Source organism: Eretmochelys imbricata, chromosome 2 (genome assembly GCF_965152235.1).
Source record: "Eretmochelys imbricata isolate rEreImb1 chromosome 2, rEreImb1.hap1, whole genome shotgun sequence".
Classification (NCBI taxonomy): domain Eukaryota; kingdom Metazoa; phylum Chordata; order Testudines; family Cheloniidae; genus Eretmochelys; species Eretmochelys imbricata.
In genome coordinates, this window is record NC_135573.1 from 210895158 (window position 1) to 210916756 (window position 21599).

Consider the following 21599-nt stretch of genomic DNA (forward strand, 5'->3'; position numbering starts at 1 on the left):
CTAACGGGTACATTTTCAGCACAAAGATTTAGCCACATGTTGATAGGAATCATAATGTGGGTAAATCCCTGTTCTGATATCTTGCCCTTAGACTCTTGTTAGTTATAACTAACTGTATAGGGACGTTCTAACTTCTGCATAACACAACTCTAATAATTTAAATGACAAAACTGGTTTCTGCCCTTTTATAGGCCAAGTTTTAGGGTCCTTATACAGGTAAACTTTCTGAGTTCACTGGGACTTTGCCTGAGAAAAGACCAGGTTGGAAACTGAGTACAACCTCAGGATTTGTCTAAGTCCTGCAATAAGAGATACAAGCAGCCAAAATGAGCAAGATGCTTGTCTCCTTCCTCTAAAAGAACAAATCTAGCACTGCTAATGGAAGTTAAGCTCTTGAACCATGGTCTACAAAAACCAAAGCAGCATCCCCTGGGCAGCTTTTGTCTAGACATATGTAAGGTTATAGTTTGAACTAGGCATGAGGCCAAGATTTTTTCTTTAAATGGAATATTTTTGGGTACCCAACTTGAGATAGCTGACTATACTCTGACTTTCAGAAAGTGCTGAGCACCCACTAGATGAAAAATCAGGCCTTTTAAATGAGTCACAAGTGAAGTATGCAAAAATTGAGGCAAATAAAATCATCAATCTCTTCTGAAAACCTGGGCCATAGAGTTATAGTCATGCAACCAAAACTAAATGTGATAAGTGGTTGTTAAGGCACTGTTTATTGGTTTGAAAATACTGTGCCAACTCAAAATGCATTAAGGTAAATTTATTTTTTCAATTGCATGTCTATGGTTAAAACACAATAGCTACCAAATGCTAACACTTGCATATATAAATTCAAAAAAGTTAATGATATTTGGAACCAAAACAGTTGCCAAGTAATCAATTAACTATTTAAAAAAATACATGTATAACGAACATTTTATTGGCTTATTTTAATTACAGAAATCAAAGAAAAGCATGCTTCTAAAAATAAAGACATCAATTTGATTCCACACATGACACTCACCAGTAGTCAGAATCTAAGGAATTCAATCTCTAGGGATCTTTAAGTTTTATGAATGGTGTGAGAATACCTCACTTGGCTGTCACTTTCCCACTGTTTCTAGATTATATTATAATTAAGTATGTAACTAGAAGCTGCCCATATAAAAGTAATCAGGTGTTTCTTGTGATCATATCTGGATTCTGAAGATATCCAGAACTACAACCAACCAACCAACCACTTTCTGTCTTGCCAAGTTAGAGCTGGTATGGATAACTGAACATGTCCTGCTATGATTCTTCTTGGATCCCTTAGTCTTCCATCATTTCAATTCACTTAAGTTTAAACATTTTACTTACAAAACAGAAAAGGTGTAACAAATATGATGAAGAATATATGGCAACAGCATATACTTTCATAGTGTCTTTTACTGCTTTGATCTGATGCATGGAAAACTACATTTTTCATTGATGTTTAGTCCTATGTACAGACTAGGTACTTAGTGCTCAAAGGACACTCGTTTTTACACAGATCCTGTTTGTACACACTTTAGAATTCTATTTCTGGTAAAAGGAGAAGTATTCCTCTATTTTAAGTAATATCTTGGGGTAAAATGCCCTGGATGTCAGAGAAGCCAAATACAAAAATCAATGGAGGCTATATACCACATCTTTCTTGCTCTGTTAAATGCCCTGCAGCTAATCTAACTCTACAACTAGAGGATTTGTACACAAGTTCCTTAAACTGTTTAAACTTAGACTTATGAGGGTACAAACTCACTTTAATAAAAACCTATGATCTATCATTCCTATATCGTATATGTTATTTATGGTACAAGTATTAAAACAAGTTACACAATGGGATAAAATATTGTTAGGCCACATTCTCTAAAATGGGCATAAATAGTGCTAGGGCTACGCTCCTTCCCGGTTTAGTAAGTGAGGTGCGAAAGGTCATTGTAGCAATAATCCATAAAGGAAAGAAATACAACCCTAGTACTACCAATGTGAGTAGAAATATCGTAGAAGAAACCTGTATTCTGGGATAACTCCCCATGCTGCAATAAATATGCTGGTCAATTTCCCTGTGTAGCCAAGGCCTTACACACTTTAAAATATTTTATCCTGTTTCTGGGGAATTATCTAGCACAGTGCAAGTGCCACTGCAAACTAATCTAGTGGTGGCACTTTTCCATGCAGGAAACCAAGATATTAAACTGGTCTAGCGGTGATGCTCTGCACTGGAGACCCTGGGAATACTGCAAAGACAGAATGCTCAGTTACTGAGGAGGAGACTCAATCTCCTTCGGGCTAAATAAAGAGCAGGGCTGACTCTTCAAGAGTCATAGCTTTGCAGTCATTACTTGTAAAGATCATAGTCAAGATGCAGCACCTTGTGAGTGTCATGTTTATAAAAAATATTCTCCTAAAAAAAAGAAAAAGAGGAGGGGTTATGGAAATCTACAGAGTTCTGATGGGTTACAGAGTAACAGCCGTGTTAGTCTGTATTCGCAAAAAGAAAAGGAGGACTTGTGGCACCTTAGAGACTAACCAATTTATTTGAGCATGAGCTTTCTTGAGCTACAGCTCACTTCATCGGATGCATACCGTGGAAACTGCAGCAGACTTTATATACACACAGAGAATATAAAACAATACCTCCTCCCACCCCACTGTCCTGCTGGTAATAGCTTATCTAAAGTGATCATCAAGTTGGGCCATTTCCAGCACAAATCCAGGTTTTCTCACCCTCCACCTCCCCACACAAATTCACTCTCCTGCTGGTGATAGCCCATCCAAAGTGACAACTCTCTACACAATGTGCATGATAATCAAGTTGGGCCATTTCCTGCACAAATCCAGGTTCTCTCACCAATTTAAGTTGGCCAGGTAGACTTAAGTTAGGAAAGCAACAATGAAACTAAATAGATGCTTAAAGGAAAGTGACATCTTTGGTTGTGTCGCAAGGTCCAGCTATTGAAGACTGTTACAAAGACATTTAATCAATTATGGTAATAATGCCTGAATTTATTAGATAAAATAGGGTATTTTTATGACAATACAGATCTTAAAATGTTGCTGTTTTTCTGAAATTAATCTGAAAATGCTTTGCACTTCTACAGTATCTTCCTGACAAGATTCTCAAAGCTCATTGAGTCCTATTTTCCAAATGGGGAAACACTAGAAAGGCTTTGCTGATACAGCACATCTGTACAGTGTAATACGTGTTTATAGATTCATGGATATTTATTAGGACACTGCAAGTATATGGTGATCAGATAGCGAGTGTGAAAAATTGGGACACTTTTTTGCGGGGGGGGGGGAAGGCGAATAGTTGCATGTAAGAGGGCTTGTCTACATTATTGCTTAAGTCTATGTAACTTATGTCGCTCAGCGATGTGAAAAAACCCACCCTCCTAAGCGACGTAAGTTACATCGACTTAAAGCGCTGTCTACACCACACAATGTCAGCAGGAGTCACTCTCCCGTCAACTTAGCGCATCTTCACCAGATGTACTGCGGTAGTGAAGACAAGCCCTAAACACAAAGCCCCTAGTATTGTGACATCTGGTCACCCTATGTGAGTAACAACTCCAGCACACACAGGCAGCACTGAACAGCCTGCTACACCCTAGGTTCTATCAACAACATAATATACAAGACAACAACTTAACACTAAGATAAAGATATAGGCCCATCTCCTGGTGGAGGTGCTGTCTACTACACTAATCATTACAACAGCAAAGCCCATTACGGGCATAAGGAGATCTTTTGTTGGAATAGGTAAACTGTCCCCTTGAATGACATAAGCTATATCATCAAAAGGACTCTTTTGCCATCATAGCTGTGTCTACGTAGGTATGTGTGTGTTTGCTGGCATAGTTACGTTGGTCTGGGTTGTGGATTTTTTTCCTGACTGACATAGCTATGCCAACAAAACTTTGCAATGTAGATCTGGCCTAAGGCAAAGAGGCTGAGTAACTTGCCCTAGGTCACACAGGATGTTTGTGGTAGGGTTGGACCGACATTCTGACTCCTTCCTGTGCTCTGACCAAAGAAGCATCCTATCTTCTCCTCAATACACAGATTATTGTTTTGCCTATTAACACCATGGTAGTGCTCAAAGCCCCCGATCAGCACTGAAGTCCCCTTGTGGTAGGTGCTCAGGTAGACACAGGCCATGTCTACATTAGGAAAAAAGGTATATTTTTACAACATGATAGTGAACATGTTGTAAAACTCTAGTGTAGACAGGGAAAGTTGTAATTTTTCCTAATTTATCTGGTTGAGAGGAACCCTAGGCTCATCTTGACTAGCTAAATTAAGGTAAAATATACCTTGCCCTGTTTACACTACAATTTTGTAATACCTTAGGTATCTCATTGTACAACCCTCTCCCCCCAAAAAACCCCACAAACACATTTTTCTACATACTTACAGCCCTCACCCTAAAAAGAGTGAAATGAGACAAAGTAAGGGATATGACAAGACGAAGAAGGGTTAGAGGTAATGAAAATATAACCCCATGTAGGTTAGCTATTGCACAATTTAAGGTTTCCAAATCACTGAAAGTATGTGAATGTGTTGGGATCTTAAAAATAAGTAAAATCAGGTATTTCCAACTACTGACCCACTCATCCTTTACTCATTGGTTGATTTATTGTGGGTGTCAGAGTAGGAGTGGATCTGTCTGAGGAGAAGATAACAGCTTTATGGCTTAAGTCAGAGAATGCTCCATGCATGTGAAGCAGTGTGGAAAGAACTATGACAACTCTTGTGGCAAAAGTAGAAAAATGGGCATTCAATGGTGAAATAAAGGGTGCAGGGAAGGGCTGGTGAGGAGGGAGGGGGTCATAACATAAGGTAAGCACTTGGAACTGATGCAGAATATTATTGATGAGTTTCCATAGTTCAGAGCTACTGTACAAATAAATAAAAAGCTGTGTGTCCCCCTCTCATTATAATTGTAACAACATTTTAATTTGTGTTGCAGAGTCTCTTTGAAAATTTGTATACTGCAATATTTTTAAATCAATTAGTAAATGTATAATTTTAAACTGGACAAGGATTTATCCATGAAGCATTAATTTAAGAAATTGTTTTTATGGGAACAAGAAAGGTGGAATGATGCATCAATGTGAGGGCTGTTACTGGGTTATGATTAAAGATGATGAAAATAAAGGTAACAGTGAGGATTCATCAACAAAGCTTTCTCCAGCCACAGTTTGCAAAGATCTAGGATCAGAGGCCACTCAAGACAATCTGCTGTCCTAAGTAAAACTTCAGTGTGCCACCTCCATCCTCACAGACTTAGGGCTTGCCTATACTTTTGGCTAAATCAGCACTGCTATGATTGATGCAGCGGTGTCGATTTAATGGGTCTGGTGAAGACACGCTAAGTCAATGACAGAGCGCTCTCCCATTGATGTTTGTACTTCACCTCCCCAAGAGGCGGAAGGTAAGCTGGCGGGAGAGCATCTCCCATTGACATAGCGCGGCGTACACACCGCTGTAAGTCAATCTAAGTTACCTCATATTCAGTTACGTAACTTACATAAGTGAAGTAGCCTAATTTAGGTCAATTTATAGCCTTAGTGTAGACCAGCTCTGAGGGTGGCAGATTTGGCCCTGCCACTCTTCTGTCATGATGGAGGAGCAGCTGGGCTAAATTTCAATGGTGTTATGAACCAGCACAGCGGGACAATTTAGCAAGGGTTGTGATGGATTCTTCTGAGGAAAATTTAAAAAAAAAATCAAGACTGATTTTTGTCTAGAAGACATGCTCTAGTTCAAACAGAAATTAAGTCCTCTGGCCTGTGTTGTGTAGGAGTTCAGATTAGATTCATAATGGCCCCTTCGGGTTTTATAATCTGTGAAGATAAACCATGGTAATTAAGAGTAACTGCATGATATGAGTAGCATTATAAAATGATTTGTTAATCTGAATGAAAGAGGCCGAACTTCTAATGTACTACTCTGGGTAAGCTGGAATGGGCTGGAACACACTTGGTCTGGTTCTGGGTGGGAGGTCCAATAATCAGAGCTGGTTGGGAAATTATACCCCCCTCCCCAAATATTTTTGATGAAAATGAAGTTTGTTTAATTTTAATCCAAATATTTCGACTCTTTTTTGTTTTTGATGAAAACCTGAAAAATGCTGAAATGTTGTTTTTTGTGTGTACATTTTGTTTGGTTGAAAAGCCTTTTTTAGTCAAATATCGTAAGATAAGACTGGATATTTTGAGAAACAGAAATAGACTATGTCTAAGGCTATGTCTTCTCTGTGCCATAGTGTGGACTATGGGGGTGTGAATTGCAGAGCACACCTCTTTCAAATGGGACTCTATTACCATGAACTAGGTACCTTTTAGTTTGCGCCAGCAGCCGCCACATGGGGGCAGTTAGAGCGCAATTCTTGGGTGTGCTGTGCAATTCACCCCTCCATAGTCCACCTGCAGGCCAGTGTAGAGAAGCTGTCTCTTACTGTCATATTCCATGCTGTGAACAGGGACACTTATCTAATGTTTCCCTGTATGCAGAATGAAATATATGTGAGTAGGATTAGATGCTTCATAAACTGCCTGAATATTTGTGGATTTATGGAATGTATTCTTCCATGAAGTGTCCTTAATCCAGATTGCTTTCAATTGTTAATATTTGCATTTTATATATTTTATACATGTGAATGTCTACACTGTTCTGAATTAAGGACACTTCATTATATTAAGTGATATAATAGGGAATTCTATATATCTATCCATATCTGAGGAAGCTGTAGCTGCTGCTTTAGTCACTTCACCTATAGGTAGAAATAAACCTTTCAGTAGGATTGGCCTGACTTATGCTAGGCTCTGCATAGCAGAATCTGAATTAGTTACGCTTTGGGCTAAGACCTTTGGGAGATAAATTTACCCCAAACTCGGAACACACTTAGCACACACAGTTTGAAAGGATCCCATATATCATAACCTGTATATTGCAGCCAAGATTAGACTATATTTAAGTGGCTTTTCTAAAAAAAGATGCACAGATAATGTGAGGATTTAGCCTTTAGCATTTTAAAGAAAAAAAACCTTTTAACCCGTTGACAGCTTTCACAGTTCGTTTATAATTTCCTAACCCCCTTAACAGAATCATAAGAACTTGATTAAATATAAAATGTCTGGAAATTGGGCCACTCTTAAAAGTGACTGCTAAAGAGACAAGGCCTTGTTTTTAAAGGAGAATTATAACCGCTTGATTTTTTCATATTGCTGCAGAATTCCTTTGGGGAATGGCGAACTAGTAGGATTATGACATTGCAAGAGATGGAAACTTGAGCAAACTGAGAGGGACAGGATTTTTGTTCACACTCATTTAACTCAAATTCTTGACAAACGCTTGGGAGAAAAGCTTTGGGAAGATTCAGTACCTTCCACCATCAGTTGTGAGCTGAGAACATTCCTAAGCCAGTTCTCTAATCCTTAAAGACTCCACAAAAACAGTGAAATTAAGATATTGTCTCATTGTTTCCTTGTCTTTTTATACCCATTTGTTGTCTCTTGTCTTATATATACACACTTATACTGTAAGCTCTTGAGGGCAGATATGGTCTTTTTGTTCTGTGTATGTACAGCACCTCGCACAGCGGGCTCCTGATCCATGATCAGAGCTCCCAAGTGCTATGGCAATACAAATAATAATAAAATACAATATTTCTAATGCAGAAAAGAAGCAGAAGGAAAACTTAAATACCCATAAACTCAATGGCAGATCTAAAAATAATACAGCCTATTAAAATCCCTAGCAGGGATTCTGTAACAGTTTAAATTGGGATTTATGGGTTAGTGGATTAGTAACTAATTGAAACTCAAGATGCATTATGTAATGAAGCCTGAATATGGATCTAAACTTTTTACAAATTTTAGGTTGTTTGATCAGGTCAGGCCCATCACTAGTTTCAACAATAGCAAACATGTAATGATTTAAACCAACTTTTATAAAAAAAAAAAAAACAAGAAGAACTCTAACATTGATTTCAAATGATATATAATTATAATTATAGCTACATCTCTATATATCTGCTAAAGCAAAGAGTTCCCGTCCAGTTGCATATTTTATGGAGCAGGCAGAGGGAACAGAGTAGCCCACCTGAGGGAAATACTGAAACATGGTCTGCAGACAACATGAGAAAGAGAGGTTTATCCATGTTCCCACTGACTCAGTATTAAACCCCAGCCTATGGTTTAAACCTCTCCAACATGGATTTCCCAAAAAGGGCATCTTTCTACTCCAAAGGCAAGAACGCTGAGCAAGTTAAACTACTCCAGGTCCTGCGGAGCATGTGTGTGTCCAAAGAAGAGTTGCTGGTAAGCCCATAAGGTCAGATCACATCCTCTGCATGCTAACTACTCTTTTTCCTGACAGCTCATTTCTAAAGAAGGCCTCAGGGGCTATCCTTGTTTTAGAGCTGTGTTTGTGCATTTACTAAATTAAAATAGGCTTCACGCTTTGCCATTAGTTGTTGATGAGTTCCTTGTTCTATTATTTTTCCATTGTTAATAACAACAATGACATCTGCGTTCTGTACTGTGGACAGCCTATGTGCAATCACAATACAGGTCCTTCCTTTCCGTGCCTGGTCAAGGGCCTGTTGCACCACCTAGGGAAAAAACAGAAGACATTATGGACTTGGTTTTAATACCTTCTCAGAACTGTTGCCCCTACACTGGCAAAATTTGGATCTGTAATTGACCAACAGCACACTTCCACCAGTGGAAGATGTAGTGTACACAGGTCACAGGCATTTTTAAATCAAATTTAGCCAAGTCTGATCTGAATAGGATGAAAGAGTGGTAAGAAGGCTGCAGGTTCTCTGTGTTACACTTCAACAATTACAGCCACAGTAGGGAATTTCAACTTTGAATTTGCCTACTGCACCCACTGCCCTAAAGGCTGGTCTACATGGGGAAAGACAAGTCTGGACATTTCAGTAAGCCAAAATAAATATTTCTCTTGGGGGGAGGTTAAGTATAGGAACAGTCTTCCATCCATGGCACAAAAGTTTAGGCTGTACTTACACATACAAAGCCACATTTAAAAGAGGCTTGGCGTAAAACCTGTATCAGTATAGCTATGTCAGTTAAGGGTGTGAAAAAAAACCACCTGCTAGAGCTATAGCTCTGCTGACAAAACTTCAAGTGTAGACACAGCTAGGCGGACAGAAGAGGGATTCTGTCGGCTTAGCTAACTTTGGGAGGGGGTGTTCCTTCACCAGCAGAAAAACTCCTTCTGTCAGTGCATGCTGTGCCTACATGAGGGGGCTATGCTGGCAGAGGCTTTATAGTATATAATCATAGTCGTTGAGCAGTTTTGTAGTGTGGCCGTAGTATAATGTATTTTTGTCTTGCTTTTGAGGGCAGAAAACACAAAACGTATTAGGGACCATCCTTTAACCTTGTTAACTGTGCAAGATAAAACATAGCTCCCTAACCTAGGAAACACATATTTCTCCTCCACCCTGCCACCATCCAGACAAGTAACCACAGATTCTCAATGGTGTTTCAACATGATTAAATCTGTGGTATAGACAGGGCCTTGGCAAAACGCATGTGGCTCTTCCTCCAAAATCAGTATAGGGAGAGTGATGTCTGTCCAAAATGGGAAGACGATTTTAACAATTTTCTTTCCTATTTGGCCGTTAAGGCACTGAGGGCCATACTTTGTCACCACTGATTTCAATGAAGCTACTTGTGGAGGAAGGTGCTACTCAGTGAGAGTCAGGGTATGAACATCTGGCCTTTTCGTAGTGACCTGCTGTGGCTGTACCAAGGTCGCAGGAAAATCCATGAAATCCCATGAAGTTCTGGAGGATCTCACAGGATTCTGTTGGATTTCCAGTGTTTTTCTCACACCACTGTAATCACTGCTTTTAAGCTCATTTTGAGAACTACTATACCCATCTCAGTTCAGATAAGCAAAATAATGCAAGTTCAATTGGGTACCAATTCAGAATGTACAGTCCTATTTGTAAAGTTATTCTTCTAGGACACTTATTCAAATATACAATGGTATCAGCAGGTATGTCCAGCTAAATTACAGAAGAGCAGGACGTGCTACTGTGACCTTAAGCAGTGCAATGCTGTATTAAGTGGTAGTGAGCAGGCTTCAGCAAGGTCTACAGTAGTCTTAAAACATTCCTGAGCAAGTAATCTCATTAGTCCATAAAATAATCTTAGGCACTGCACAGCCCGTACAAACACAGCTGCAATTCTCTTCCTTCAAGGAAGATACTAGAGAGAGGTGGCGGGGGAGGGGAGGAAGAGGAAGAGTGGAGACGAATGTGAAATGATCTGAGTTAGCAAGCTGGAGAGCACTGCCTGACTGCAGCAGCCAGGTTAGAAGTTAGCCAAAGGTGGGAGCACAAAATAGCAATAAAGCAGAGTCTGATAGTGGGAAAAAAAATGTAGAGTAGGTAAACTCAAGTGTTCAAAAACCAGAAGACAAATTAACCCCCTAAGAGATTATCTCCAAACTAAAACGCACACAGAACTTGCTTCCAGTGCTTGCACCCCCTTCATATGCAGGTCAGCACCACAGCAACTAACACTGTGCCATGAAAAGAAAAGGAAAATACCCAAGAGGGAATGATGGATGCTGTGATCCCTACTTAGCCGTCAGAAAGCTGGCCGAGTCTGATACTGCATGACCCACTCCACTCCAAGCTTCAAACTAAAAACTAAACGCTACATGAAAATAAATGGGATGTTTGTCCTTTCTTTAGTACTATTGTTGGTTTCCATACTACTGCCTCCAGTCCATGGATACACATTGTTGTACGTTATAATTAAACATAGGCAAGTTACCTTTTCACTCTCATTATCAAGAGCAGAAGTGGCCTCATCTAACAACAAAATTTTTGGTTGCCGGAGAAGAGCCCTTGCAATAGCTATTCGTTGTTTCTGGCCACCCGAGAGCTGTGTTCCTTTATCTCCAACCCGGGTGTTGTATTTCTGTTATAAGAACATACAGTTGATGAAGCGAAAGTTTGTTTACATTACATTGCAACTGTAGGTGGAATTAAAAATAAATCTACAAGTTTCCTTTTACCCACCGCCCCTCCTCTAAATTTTGTGATGCAGAAAGAGTAGAAAATCTATTCTGGGGTATTACTGGATTTCCCATTGTGGCTCAGAGCATGGTTTGAGGTTGGGAGCAATGCAGAGACATACCCTCCCTTGCTATTGGTCTTGTGCACTCACTGTGCCTCAGCTATTGACCTACTGGTGATGGGGACAATCCCATGGAATAGTACATCTCACTTAAAAAACCGAAGTAGTATTTGAACATTAAATCAAACATTCCTATTTCAATAATGTAGAAAACTACATAAGGATAATAGTGCTGTAATATCAAAATCATCAGACCTTTCAGTACCTTGATATTTGATATATCCTAACACTTGAGTCACTTGATTACCTCAGGAAGTTCTTCTATAAAAGAATGAATATTTGCTGCTTTTGCTACTTCTCGTATCTCATCCAATGGCACATTCCGACTGTTATCCCCATAGGCAATATTCTCAGCTATGCTGCAGTCAAAAAGCACTGGCTCTTGGGAGACTATTCCTATTTGAGAGCGTAGCCACTGGATATTCAAATGTTTTGCATTGATGCCATCAAACAGCTGCCAGCAACAACAAATGTCAAGTCAAGATTGGGTGTCTGATATTTCAATCAGACTTTATTCACAAACATTACAATTCTGATAGTTCTTGCTATTCTGATAATTTTTTATTACTCAAAGAACTATCAAGAATTAACAGCAATGAATATTGAACCCCTCTGAAAAACCCTCCAGACACAGCAACAGGTGAGAAGACTTCACAGCACCAGCAACAACCTCCGATGTCAGCTGACTCATTCAGTACTGAGCTCCTTATATCTTGACTTTATTAAGTGTGTTGATTGTGTCATTGGTATTTAGTGTTGGTGCTGATGAGAGCTGAGCAAAAATTGAAATTTCGATCTCGTGGGAAATTCCAATATTTTGACATTTGTTTTCATCCCAAAATCAGAATAAAAAGTCAAAATATATTTTTTTTTCATGAAATGAAAAGTTCTGAAAAATTTTCATTTGAAAGTGTTACAATATTTTGTTTTGACTTAGCTTGACATTAACTTGCATTGTTTTAATGTGCAGCAGTGCCTCATGGGAGTTGTAGTTTTGTGCCTCATGTCCCCTTTGGGCCAGCTCCCTGGCTATATTGTATCTCTTATGACGCACCACATGGCTTGGTTACAGGGAAGACCGTGGGAGTTAGCTTAAGTCCACTGGGAACAGGTTAAAGCTAAACCACAAGAAGGCAATCTTAAAATGAAATAAGAGTCCATGCAGGGGGTTGCATCAGCTTAACTATATTGATTAAAAAACTAATTTATGTTAAACTGCTGCAGATTTCTGGTGTAGGCAAGTTTTAAGGATAAACATAGCACAGATTAACTGCAAAGGTTGATTACTCTAACTAAATGCAAGTGAACTGGGGTTGTGTAATGAATTTGAGAGCCATGTGTTTTCCACCTGTGTATTTCCAAAAGAGTAGAGTCACAAAGTTTGGGGATCCCGCTGCTGTTTCAGGCCTGAATCAGCTGATTTGTACTGCCCATCTCTGAAGTGGAGTAGCACTATAAGAAACATTGTTTTCTGATGCCAGTTCATTAGCAACTCAAAGAGGACTCCTCTTGGTCATTAATCAATCATTCTCCATGAGATTAAATTTACATAGTTTCCAAAAGTAACATTTCCTTTAGGTCAGTGATCAGAGGACACAGTTTTCACTATGACTAAAAACTGTGAGATGTTATTTTTTTTTAAATTTACAGTTGATGTTTGTGGGCCTAGTTCTGGAAAAGAGATGTTATGTGGGATACTGACAGCGAAGAAGCCCAGTGGAAGAAGCAATAAACCAAAATTTCTAATCTGCTCACTCACTTCAGCTATAATTGGTACAATATGGCAGAATTTGACCTAATGACCACAAAACCTGCATGACACACTCTGCTCAGTAGTTGCTGAATCAATATAAGATCAGGCATCCCAGTTGGCCTCAGTTCACTGCAGCTTGGTCACTGGGGCTTTTAAAATAGCAGTGACGCTTAAGTAGGAACACATGCTTAGAAAAACAACAATAAAATCACTAGTGCAGATATTATCAAAATTTAATCTTACCACTTGCCCTGTGAGAGGGTCATAGAATCTCTGTAAAAGCTGAACAGAAGTGCTTTTCCCACATCCACTGCTGCCGACAAATGCCATGGTTTGTCCTCTTTCAATCTGAAGAGACAAGCCTTGCAAGATGGGAACATCTGGGCGAGATGAGTAAGTGAAAGACACTTCACGGAACTCTAAACCTCCTTTGAATGTAGCCTGTGAGAAGAGATGGGCAATACTTTCATGTCACATGTGTTCTAAAACTTAAACAGAAGACTTCTTTAAACACTTTGCCCTAAAAACACCTAAGTCAAGTGAAATATTTATTACAGACATATTCCGAAAATGTCCTGGTTGTACTCAGATCCCCTGTTTTATTATTTTCACCAAAAGATTTCTAAACGATCCTGACAATGCTGGGTGTGATGGTGACTAACTGTTCCATATAACACTTATTAACTGTTCTTCAAATTTTATTCTACTATAATCAATCTTTAATTTTAGGTCTTGGACTCCATGCTTACATTTCCAGGAAAAGAAGTTGCTCAGTCTTAGCAGGGAAGACAATGGTAGCAGCTGATTCTGTCTCCGTATATGGTAATGTGCTATGTCCTCGCAGGACTTAGCCAAACACAAAAATTATTTAATCTAATGTCACCTGCTCTATGGGCACCACCAGAACCAAATAATGAGGAAGGGTCTCAGTCTCTGATGAACAAGGTCATCCTTGTTCTGATTCTTGTCTTTTTAGATTGTGACCTTTGTGTGTGTGTGTCAAGGATTGCATCTTTAGTATCACAGTAGCAACCAGATGCTACCATTAGGATCAGGGCCTTGTTATACTGGGCATTGTACAAACATAAGATAAAAGCCAGTCCCTGCCCCCAAAGAACTTGCCCTGCTACTGCAACCTGCTTGGCACAGGAGGCCCACTCCCCATTGGGGGTGGGTGCAGTGTAAGGGTCTGCCTATGTAGAACACATTGCAGGATCAGAGCCTAAATACGGGACATGACAGGACAGGTGGGTGTAGACCACAACAGAGGATGAAGAAGAAGAAAACAAGGGTGACAGTATTAGGAGCACAAGGTTTCATAAATTTGCTACAGTGTATAGCTTAGTAGGGATATAATCAATTACTAACAGGTTACTTATTATTAGGTGTCAGTACATTTTGAGCACAGCTGTAACATAAACAACAAAAGTACTGAGATGAATGGATAAAAGGCTTGTCACCTCACCATAGCCCAAAACACCCACCCTTCCAGCCTGTCTTTTTCTTTATTCTAAGCAGAAGTTTCAGTGACGTGAGATAACTGCTAGCAACAAGGACATGTGCAGTACATTTAGAACTGAAGTTGCACTCACTGGTTTTTCTCCTTCTTGGCTGTAGCTATCAATGGCTGGTGTCCTTTCAAACAGAGCAAACAAGTGTGCGGCCCCTGATTTGGCTTTGGCATATTCAGGTGCAAATGTTAACGTCTCGCCAAGTGCCATAGCACCATATGTAATTGCAGAAAAAACTCTATAGGAAGGAAAACACAGTAACTTCTGGTTAGATGCCAGCTTCGTTCTGCGAGGCAAAAGCAACAGAAGCACTAGCTTCTCAAAGGTTATGACATGCAGCAGACATTTAAGTAGTAAAGGAAATCAGTGCAAGACACCTCTTTCCCCTCTAACAACCAACATAAGCAAACAACCACTGCAGATTGTATTTTCAAGTACAAGGATGACATTGGGCTTTGCCTTGTGACCCAGGAGCCCTTCATATCCCCAGCACCCCTGCATAGAAGAGCAGCTGCAGTAGCTCTGTAGGGATTTAGGATGGACAGGGATAATCCATGGGGGTCCTAGGAATTCTTTAGTCCCCCCCAAATCTCTCACTAGGGAGCAACAGTGTCAGTGGCAAGACTGGGACTCAAGGCAGGAAGACCAAGAGGGAAGGACCTTGCTCAGGCTTAGGAACTCTTCATGTCACATTCTTCTCACCCTGCTGGAGAGCAGCAGTGGAAAACCAGAACTCGAGAGGCTTACGAGTTCTCTGACTGATTGTCCTTTTGTCCAAATGCATGACTGGAGTGGAGATACTAAGGTCAAGTCTCTGAGGGAAGAGAAATTGGAATAGGAAGTTCTGTAAGCCTGGATAGCTACAGGAGATCAGGCTCTTTAGGAGCTGGGAATTCTGGTAAAAAAATGGGAGTTGATAGATTCTTAATTGAAAAATCAATTAATTAATAAAACCATACAGGAAATGGCTGCACTTTCTTAGTTGACGTATCATAACTGCTTAAATTTGTAAAACAATACAGCAAAACAAGAACACCCATTGTGAGACTAACACAGCTAGGATTAGCTCTATGAGGGAGAATTGAGGAATGGATCCCGGAGGGTGCGGGGAAAATTATGTATAAAGGGATAGTTTGGTTAGGGATTTAGTGGAATTAAATAACAATGTTTGGGATTATAGAGCAGGATTGGGTCAGTATTAAAATTTAGACTATGTCCAATGGCTGGATGAGAATCTTTCCCCTTTTCCTCAGCTAGAGATGGGATAGAGAAATCCTCTTTAAAAATAGTGTACTTGTATGGGCCAGACCCAAGAATCTGGTCCACATTATTAAATTATCAGGTTGTGAGTACACCTAAACTGAATAATCCTGTGATTTTATTGTTGCAAATGACAGGACAGGAATGTACCTGTCCTGTCATTCACCTGTGAAGCATCTAGTACAATTTTGGGTGCTATCAAATAAATTACTGCATAACTTTTCAGAACTACATTAACCTTTTACATTCCCTTCCAAAATAAATACATAATAAATATAAATTAAAGCCCAGTATCAGCAAAAATAATGTTTAATGTATCCACATGAACAGCACTGATGCTTAAACTGATTTTGCCACAGGCATTTGCAAGAAGACACTCTGATTGAAGTTGTACCAAAGCATAGTGATACATATACAGCATATAGTAGATATGAGCAGATTGAGCTACGTATAATAGATACATGTGCTTCAAGAATTTTTGCATATATCATATGCGATCAGGTTTAAGCACTGATTTTAAGGTCAGTTATCCATACCTAATGTTTTATACTATAAAGAGCAGAGGTTATAATCATTTAATAATAAATCTACTCTGAGTGAAAGACTAAAGAGACTAAAAATCATGTTTTAGCAGATACATGAAGACCTTGATCTTTTGATCTTGTTAATTGGGTTCTAGATCACAATCTTCATTTTATAATATTAATGATCAGCTAGAAGCTAAGTATATAAGATGAGCATATGGCTTCTGAAAGTCAGGCCCCATTAATGTATCTCATGTTGGGCACCAAAAACATTTTTGAAAATGTCGGGCCTAAAGCCCTCTGGAAACATAAGGCCCATTAATTGTTAGTTTCAACAACAACAACAACAAAAAAGGGGCATTTTAAAACATGGGGACCATCCATCTTGTATTTCTCCTGAGTTCACTCAAACCTGATCCATTATTTTCCACAAACAGAATCTTACTTTAATAGCAAAGATTACGTGTAATCCTAACAAGACCTTTATTGTTCCTGACCTATAATTTCAAAGACCTTGTTCAGCCATCATTTCCGTGACATGAGGCTCTGATTTTCTTATAAGTTAAAGAAGAGAACTGCACAATACATCTTATATAAAGCAGGCAAACACAGTATTCCTTCATAAGGATTATCATGCTCAGTTTAGTTCAGGTTACAGTTAGGCAAGAGGGTGTGCATCCAATACAAAGAAAGACAGAGGGAAACAGGGCAGTCTATCAATACTTGCATGGTTTCTGACTGGGTACCAATACTTTTTCTCTTTCAAAAGAGCTTATCTGCACAGTCTGGCTCCTGTCAGCATACATATGCTCCACACAATCTTTCCTGTACGTGCTACTTCAAGTGTCAAATTGGTAAATAACAGTATGGAAGAGGACCTGCTGGATGAGCCAGGTACAGTCCCTGAGGGACTAGCTTCTACGGCTGGCTGGAGGACGACAATTCCCTTTCACAGCAACTTTTGCGGTTTCCAATTCTTTTATTCTGCATTAGAATTAAAAAAACCCAACCCTTTTCCTGAAAGGAGGAGTATGTCACTCTATAGCTGGGTGTCTAGATCACTGCTGTGTGAGACCCACATTTAAGTTCCTGCTCTGCCTGATTCAGAGCAGAGCTCTTCATCCCAGATCACTTCAAACTCAGACAGAGTGGAGAGTTACAGCTTGATCTCTTACAGCTCAGGTGAATGGCCCAATCAACCTACTATTCTCTCTCCACCCTTCTCTTTGAGCCCCCAAAGGTTTCCAGATGAAAGTTTTGTAGTGATAAATGCCATTTGACAAAACACATATTGCAGTGGAAATATTCCAGTGACTTCAAGTAGAGAGCAATGTTACAAACAATTAGTCTTCCCTGAATGTTTTGTAAAATCAAAGTAAAAATCAGTGGAATCATTTTTCTACAAAAATAACAAAAACTATAAGCTCCTCTCCCAGAGGAGATTTGCTAGATTTGCTTCTTCATCAACCATCCTGTTGGAAGCTGGCAGTGAATGTGTCTACACAGAATGATGAAATCAGGAGTGCAGTTTTAAAAGTGCAGCCTGGCTTTGTAGGTGCCCTGTCATACCAAGTCTATCAAAGCGATGTTCCGAATCAGCATGTTGCTTTGATTTCACCACCTCCACAGCAAACACTGCCCTATTTTGGGGATATGCTAGCTGTCAACCCTTCTTGACCTGGAGGAATAGGTGCTTTGTCGTGTTGGCACACTTCATTGGGCAAATTTTAGCTGCCAGAAAACCTACACCTCCCAGCTTCCTGGGAGTTAATCGGATCCAATATTGTGAAAGCCCTTGCTAATGGAATATCACCCATTAGCATGCTTTAATGTTGGCTTGTTCATGCTGTTATGACTCTGGTTTCTCATTGTCTACTGCAAAACGCAGCAGGCATTGCCAAGAAAATAGCCACTTTTCTAAAGCACAATGCTGTGTCAGAACGACGATCATTTTCAGCATAAAACCAACCTGCCTCTCTCCTGCAACTGTGGGAGGATGTACCATCCAGAGAGCCCTCAGTTTTCTATATACTATTATGCCTACTGAAACCCAATAGGACAACACATGGCTAGTGCTTGGAGCAGGCGGTTAATAAAAGGAACTGTATTTTGCTTTAACTTCAATTAATGCCACATATTTTTGAAATATGCTCTCCATGACATGCCAGCTGACATGTCCATGCCCATCTACTTCATTGTCCTGTCTCCAACAGTGGCCAGAAGCAAAGGCTTTAGAGGAAGGTGAAAACCCAACTCATAAAGGATTATGTGAACCTGCTCTCTGAAGTTAAATCTCTCTGGAGTTCCTCACATTCTTTTCCAGTATGTGTCATCTGCTCACTCCTTCGCATATTACTTATTAACACCAGTCCTAGTACTAAACCTCAGGGCATCCCACTAATAAAATTCTTTGCAGGTTAAAAACTGATCATTTATTCTTACTCTTAGTATTCTGTCTCTTAAACTAGGGTGACCAGCTAGCAACTGTGAAAAAAACGGGACGGGGGTGGGGGGTAATAGGTGCCTATATAAGAAAAAGTCCCCAAAAATGGGACTGTCCCTTTAAAAACGGGACATCTGGTCACCCTACTCTTAACCAGTTTCTAATCCATGACAGAACTTTACCTCTCAGCTCCAGGCTACTTCATTTCTTTAACGGCCTCTTGTGAGGGGCATTGTCAAAAGGTTATTGAAAGCCTTTATGGACTATTCCCCCTCTTGGACCTTTCAGGATTTCTCAACTGTGTAAAGGTCTCACAGGGATAAAAGACATCTCTACCGTTAATGGGATTTTAAAACTTTATGATGCTTCGTCCTTATCACAAGTCTCCTTTTCATCATAATCTGGTGTTTCTCTGTCAGCACAACACAGCAAACAGCTTCTCTTTTCTCTGACAAATTTGTGCACAAGCTTTTCACAGATTTCTCTATCACTTGCTGAGCCTCCTGGTAATGGGACTGATTTGAAATGTAACTCTCAATACTATCATGGTAGACAGCTATCTTCTGGAAATACTGGGTCAGTGTCACTTAATGACTCCTGCAGCTACTGGAAAGATAGGACTACTTTTAATTATCTGAGCACTCCACTTGCTAATGTGTTATTGGAGTGTTTATTAAGATTTGTTGATGTAACACTTTTGCAGCCTAAAAATGTGAACTGGCTTCATTTAATCAAAATAAAATCATAATATTTGTAAAGGAAAGTTTTTAAAGTAGATTCAAGGGGGAGATATATTTGGATATATAATAAATTGTTGGGGCAAAACCCAAGCAGATTCAAATGAGATATCATAAAATGTCTAGAATTCTGCTTTGAAGCGAGTGATACCAATTCAGATAATTCCATTACTAAAGAAAATGTCAGCAATTGCCACACAGATGCTGTGGTTTATATGGTGGTTTATACTTACAAGTATTGGAGACACTGTAGTTTCCCAGCATACATGTCAGGCCTTTTGTCTGTCAAGGAATTTTAAATTTAGATTTTAAAAGTTCACACGGGGGTGCGTGTGTGAGGAAGAAGATGATAGATACAGATACTCCATTTTATGTCTGAAAGCCCCTATGCTTTTGGCAAATTTATAATGAGGCCTTCAGCTAGGGAACATCTGGACGTCTTTGGTCTAGGGTTATGAGTGCTTGCTCTGTGCCTCATCACCATTTTGAGTTGGTGGGGGTGAGGAAGGTGACAAAAGAAGCAAGCTGTCCTCTCTCTCAATTCTTCTTGCAAATTATGCGAATAACCAAGCTAGCTAGCACCGGCATGTGCCTTAACCAGACGGCATCATTTTCAGATGTAAAGAAAAGCAGCACAAGAGATGTTGGGCCAGATTCTGATTTCAACACACTACCAACTGCAACCGTGGTACTCCTGATTTACTCCAGCGTCAGCAAGAAGACACCCAGCCCCTATTTTCATTATTTTTAATGGTTCAGTAATAGATCTTTGGCTCACTAGTGAGAGGAACCCTCACTTTCCAGATACCTGTGTGCTGTACTCTGTCCATCAACAGAACTCGCTTCTCTGTCTCGAGTAGCCATATTCCTCTACCACCACATCTCTGTCATGAACAGTCATGCTCAATACTTAACCATCTTCATTACTGTAATTTCTCTGTCTGCCTCTCCCCCTCCTGGGTGGCTGTTTTAAATTCTTGATCATCTGCCATGCAGCGGTGTCTGACCTCTGTTGCCAGTAACTCCCCAAACATTATTAGCATATATGATTAGGCACAGAAAGAATAAATAAGATGTGCTGCCAGACTGTGACACCAGATTTAGGCAGGCTCCAAAGATGTGTCATCAAATGAATGGAATGTGCCTAAGCCTTGTTTCCCAGTAAAAACTATCCCTACATTTTCCTGACTTGTACCACAAAATGTGACGGGGTAACCGGACAGAAGGAAGATCTGTTCTGCAGCAGTGAATGCCTAATGCAGGGATAAATACTGTCATAAACTGAGAAGCCATTTTCAAGTGGTTTTAATTGTAAAATCATTTCTTTGTAACCATCCCCCCAACTTTAATCTTAAGATCCAAAACCTCACATCCAGGTGCAATATAAAGAAGTCCTTAAGCACATGGTTTGGTTGCTGTATCAGGGCTCCAATGTGCAGCCTGAATACTGTGCATTGGCATAGGTGCTGGAACTAAGGTGCTGGGGGTGCAGCCATAGGAGCGTAGTTAGGGGGGAGCGGGGCAGCGGCCACTCTCCCACTGAACACAAGTGGCACCTTGTCAATGTCTTGGCGCCTTTTAAATTTTCCCCTGTTGAGGAAATTTTCCCACTGCGGTGCTTTTACTCACCCAGCGGCGCTCCGGGTCTTCGGTGGCACCTCGGCGGCAGGACCTTCAGTGCCGCTGAAGACACCCGGAGTAAGTGAGGGAGCGCTGCCGGGTGAGTAGAAGTGCCGCAGCAGGTAGCACCTTCTTTTTGGATCATTCTCCCTGTTCCCTCCACCTGGCTACGCGACTGGCTGCACCCTCGGCTTGAAGCAGTTTCCATTATATACAGGTTTACCATTTGGTTCAATGGCTCTCAGCATCCCCACATACAAATTGTTCCAGTGCTCCTGTGCATTGGGTACATATGAATGTAGGAATTCCCTTCAGCCTAGATGCTGAAGTTTGATGGTCTCTGTGGCCTTTAAAGGCTCCCTCTGTCGATGGCATGGGGCAAGCTCCAATCATTCCCTGGCCCATGGCTGCTCTGCCCCCAGGTACCCTGGTGTACAGAGAGGTGCTGTGAAGTGAGCTCTGTGCTGTGAGAATGCAGCCCTCAAACACTACCCTTCTCACCCCTTGTTATGCAGCTGAACTCTCCTGGTCCTCTGTACTTGTAGCA

At 40.3% G+C, this 21599-nt stretch overlaps 1 protein-coding gene across 1 annotated transcript in view; it reads right to left on the minus strand.

Moving 5' to 3' along the window:
* Nucleotides 1–8437: 8437 nt before the first annotated feature.
* ABCB5 (ATP binding cassette subfamily B member 5) overlaps nt 8438–21599 on the minus strand; it is a 59917-nt gene continuing 46755 nt past the window's right edge. The window contains exons 24-28 of the mRNA XM_077809353.1: nt 14550–14706; nt 13201–13398; nt 11452–11658; nt 10839–10985; nt 8438–8635 (exon numbers count right to left, since the gene is read on the minus strand). Coding sequence (XP_077665479.1) covers nt 8438–8635; nt 10839–10985; nt 11452–11658; nt 13201–13398; nt 14550–14706 — 907 coding nt within the window. The remainder of the gene's footprint in view (nt 8636–10838; nt 10986–11451; nt 11659–13200; nt 13399–14549; nt 14707–21599) is intronic.